The 2,947-nt window shown below is 33.5% G+C and overlaps 1 protein-coding gene across 1 annotated transcript; it reads right to left on the bottom strand.

The window, feature by feature from the left end:
• Nucleotides 1-1,763: 1,763 nt before the first annotated feature.
• Nucleotides 1,764-2,485, bottom strand: LOC112510458 (11-beta-hydroxysteroid dehydrogenase-like 3). The gene is made up of 2 exons (XM_025115878.1): nt 2,250-2,485; nt 1,764-2,108 (listed from the first exon to the last, which is right to left on the bottom strand). The coding sequence occupies exons 1-2, from the start codon at nt 2,472-2,474 to the stop codon at nt 2,037-2,039; spliced, it is 297 nt and encodes a 98-aa protein (XP_024971646.1). The 5' UTR covers nt 2,475-2,485; the 3' UTR covers nt 1,764-2,036.
• Between the last annotated feature and the right edge of the window lie 462 nt (nt 2,486-2,947).

Genomic DNA, 2,947 nt, shown 5'->3' with positions numbered 1-2,947 from the left:
ACCAGATGCATCACGTAAATTCATATGGAAGAAGTTGTTCATAATCTGCATAAACAAGATTTGATGAAACCAGATGCATCACGTAAATTCATATGTAATAGAACCGAGAGTGATTCTCGCGTTCGTAATCTCTTAGCATCCTTTCTTCGAATAGATGAAATCCCCAATTCCAATTTTACCCTTATTTGCCCTCAATATATGCRGCGCGTGTTTCCCAACTTCAATTTTATTACAATTATGCCATGAATTTAATTTGGATCATTGATTAAAAAATGAATGGTTTAGATTAAGGTTGCATAGGTTGTATGAATGGTAGAGGGTGTATAATAACACCCCTCTATATATATATATATATAATATATATATATATATATAGAGAGAGAGAGAGAGAGAGAGATGAGTTATTATACAACCATTTATATTTGTACAACCAATACAACATAATCTTAACCGTCCATTTAACTTGATTAATATGTGATTTCATAGAAGTTTTGATTGTTATCTGATATAAAGTGTTGATCATAATTAATAAACTTTATTCATCTTCCATAAATATTTAAATCATAATAAATGAACTCTCGTCATTTCCATAAATATCTTAATTCATTGGGTTGTATTTGTTGTACAAATGAAATGGGTTGCATTTAAAACGAACTTTATATATAGGATATATTTCAAATGCAATCATGTCCCTTTATACAACCAATGCAACTCAATCAATTGAAATATTTATGGAAATGATGAGAGTTCAATTATTATGATTTGAATATTTATGGAAGATAATTAGATTTATTAATTATGATCAATATTTTATAACAGTAAACAATCAAAACTTTTATAAAATCACATATTCATCAAATTAAATGAAATAATCATGAGGCCCCACTACCAAGTCCATAATTCATTTAGCTTTCCATTTCCAAGTTCCACCGGTCCATCCATGAGGCAACGACTTCACCTTCATCCAAGTTCCACAGTTGTTGGCGCCTGGCCATACATCGCCACTGCTTCTTCCTGGTTCCTACTTTCGCCTTCCTGCACATCGCTACAGCTACTGCTCGGTTGCTCCCTCCCTCTTCCCTCTTCATGCTTCTTTCTTGCTTCCTAAACAGCAATGCACCGTGACCATGCACTGCCCACTGTTTGCTTCCTGCGGCTACTCCAATTCGGGTAAAAAACTAAAGTTTTGATTTCCAATATTTAATTTTTAATGACTTTGATTTTGTTGTTTGCTTCACAATTAGTGATGTGGTGAACAATTATGTTAGGTTAATTTTGCAATTTTGAAAACAAATGAAAATGTTAGGTTAATTTTGCAATTTTGTAGGTAAATGGAAATGTTGGGTTTAATTTTGCAATTTCGTAAGCAAATGGAAATATTACTATGATAAAGATAAACCATTGATTTTATCTTGTTATTACTATTACTATAAAAAATGGAAAGATCTTTTAAAAGGAAAGCATCAACACCTGAATCGAGCTCTACCCCTTTGATGCCCTACGAAATTGATTTGAACGATCTTTCTTGAGATCCAATCAATAAGAAAAAGATTTTGGAATATTTTATCATATATCATATGCCCCCTACAATATATTTTTCTACATCCACCACTGCTATCACCCTTAATTAATATAACCTATGGTCCAACCCCTTCAGGGTCGTCCTCCACGCCTATATTTGTTGGCTAAGAAACCAAAATCAAACTTCAATTAAAGCAAGTCGATTTCATGATTAAAGCTATATTAACTGTTCATATCAATTTGGCTCATTAATACCATTACAATTGTGATATTTGATGTAAATGTCAACTTTAATTTGACCAAGTGGAAGAGGCGTAGTTAATTATGATACTCGATCGACTATTAAGTATTGAAAAAATGGCATAAATTTTTTAAAGGGGATGAAATGATAATAAATGATACTTACATTGTCCAGAATGATCGATAGTTTGATTAATTAATCGCTTACAATCATCACATCGGCCGGAATTGCGATGGCTTCCGGTGCACCGAGTGATAGAGCAGCGTCGGCGACTTCACGGAGACTCCTCTCTTCTAGCTGCCAATACTAAACATGCTCCTCTTCTGGCGTATTCATACGCGATATGCTTCAATTTCGATGCAAACAAAATTAAGAGTTTTAACTTAACAAAAACCCTAACTATGTGTTGCGCCAAAAATTGAAGAAATCAGAGACTAATTCACAAAAACTATATGTGCATATCTGAAGTGGATGGATGAATTCGAACCTCGCCTATTCCTGAAGATGCTCCGACGATCAGTACAACTTTTCCGGCCACGTTTTCCTTAGAAATGGAACGAGCGATATGGCATAAGAGTTTGAGAACAATGTAAGGCGTTGTGAGAAAGAAGAGTGCAGCGATGGTTGCGATTGGAGCAAGAAATTGAGGAGACTGTGAACAAAATCCATGGCTGCTCTGATCTGCTCGCAACGAACTGCTTGATGCAGACATGAGTGAGATGGTGATAGTCAATTCAGGAAGGAGAGGCGGTGGTGAAATGCCAGGTGTCAAGTGTCGATATTCACACGTAGCTAAACAAAGTCAACCAGAAATGTCGCGTAATGGTGAGTTTTTTCCTCAAATGTTGATTAAAATGTGATCAATATTTTTTGAAGTCTTCATTCAATTGGTTTGTAATTGGGTATATGGGAATGATTATTTGAAATGATTTATGTTTTTTTATAAAAATATTTATTAATTTATTATAAATCAGAAGAGTTTAACTTCTTCAAAAACTCCTTATTACCGGTTTGGCACCGATATAAGTTGTTTATATAAACATTCAAAAGTGTTTATTACCGGTGTCACATTAGAATAAGTTAATAAATTGTTTTTATAAGCAATTCCAGACACCCCTTAATATTATCTAAGAACAAAAATCACATTTGTCTAGTTCTTAAAAGATATATATATATATATATATA

Source organism: Cynara cardunculus (genome assembly GCF_001531365.2).
Source record: "Cynara cardunculus var. scolymus isolate 2C chromosome LG 3, CcrdV1, whole genome shotgun sequence".
NCBI lineage: Eukaryota > Viridiplantae > Streptophyta > Magnoliopsida > Asterales > Asteraceae > Cynara > Cynara cardunculus.
Note: the sequence above shows the minus strand (reverse complement) of the source record. Positions and strands in the feature narration are given on the sequence as shown.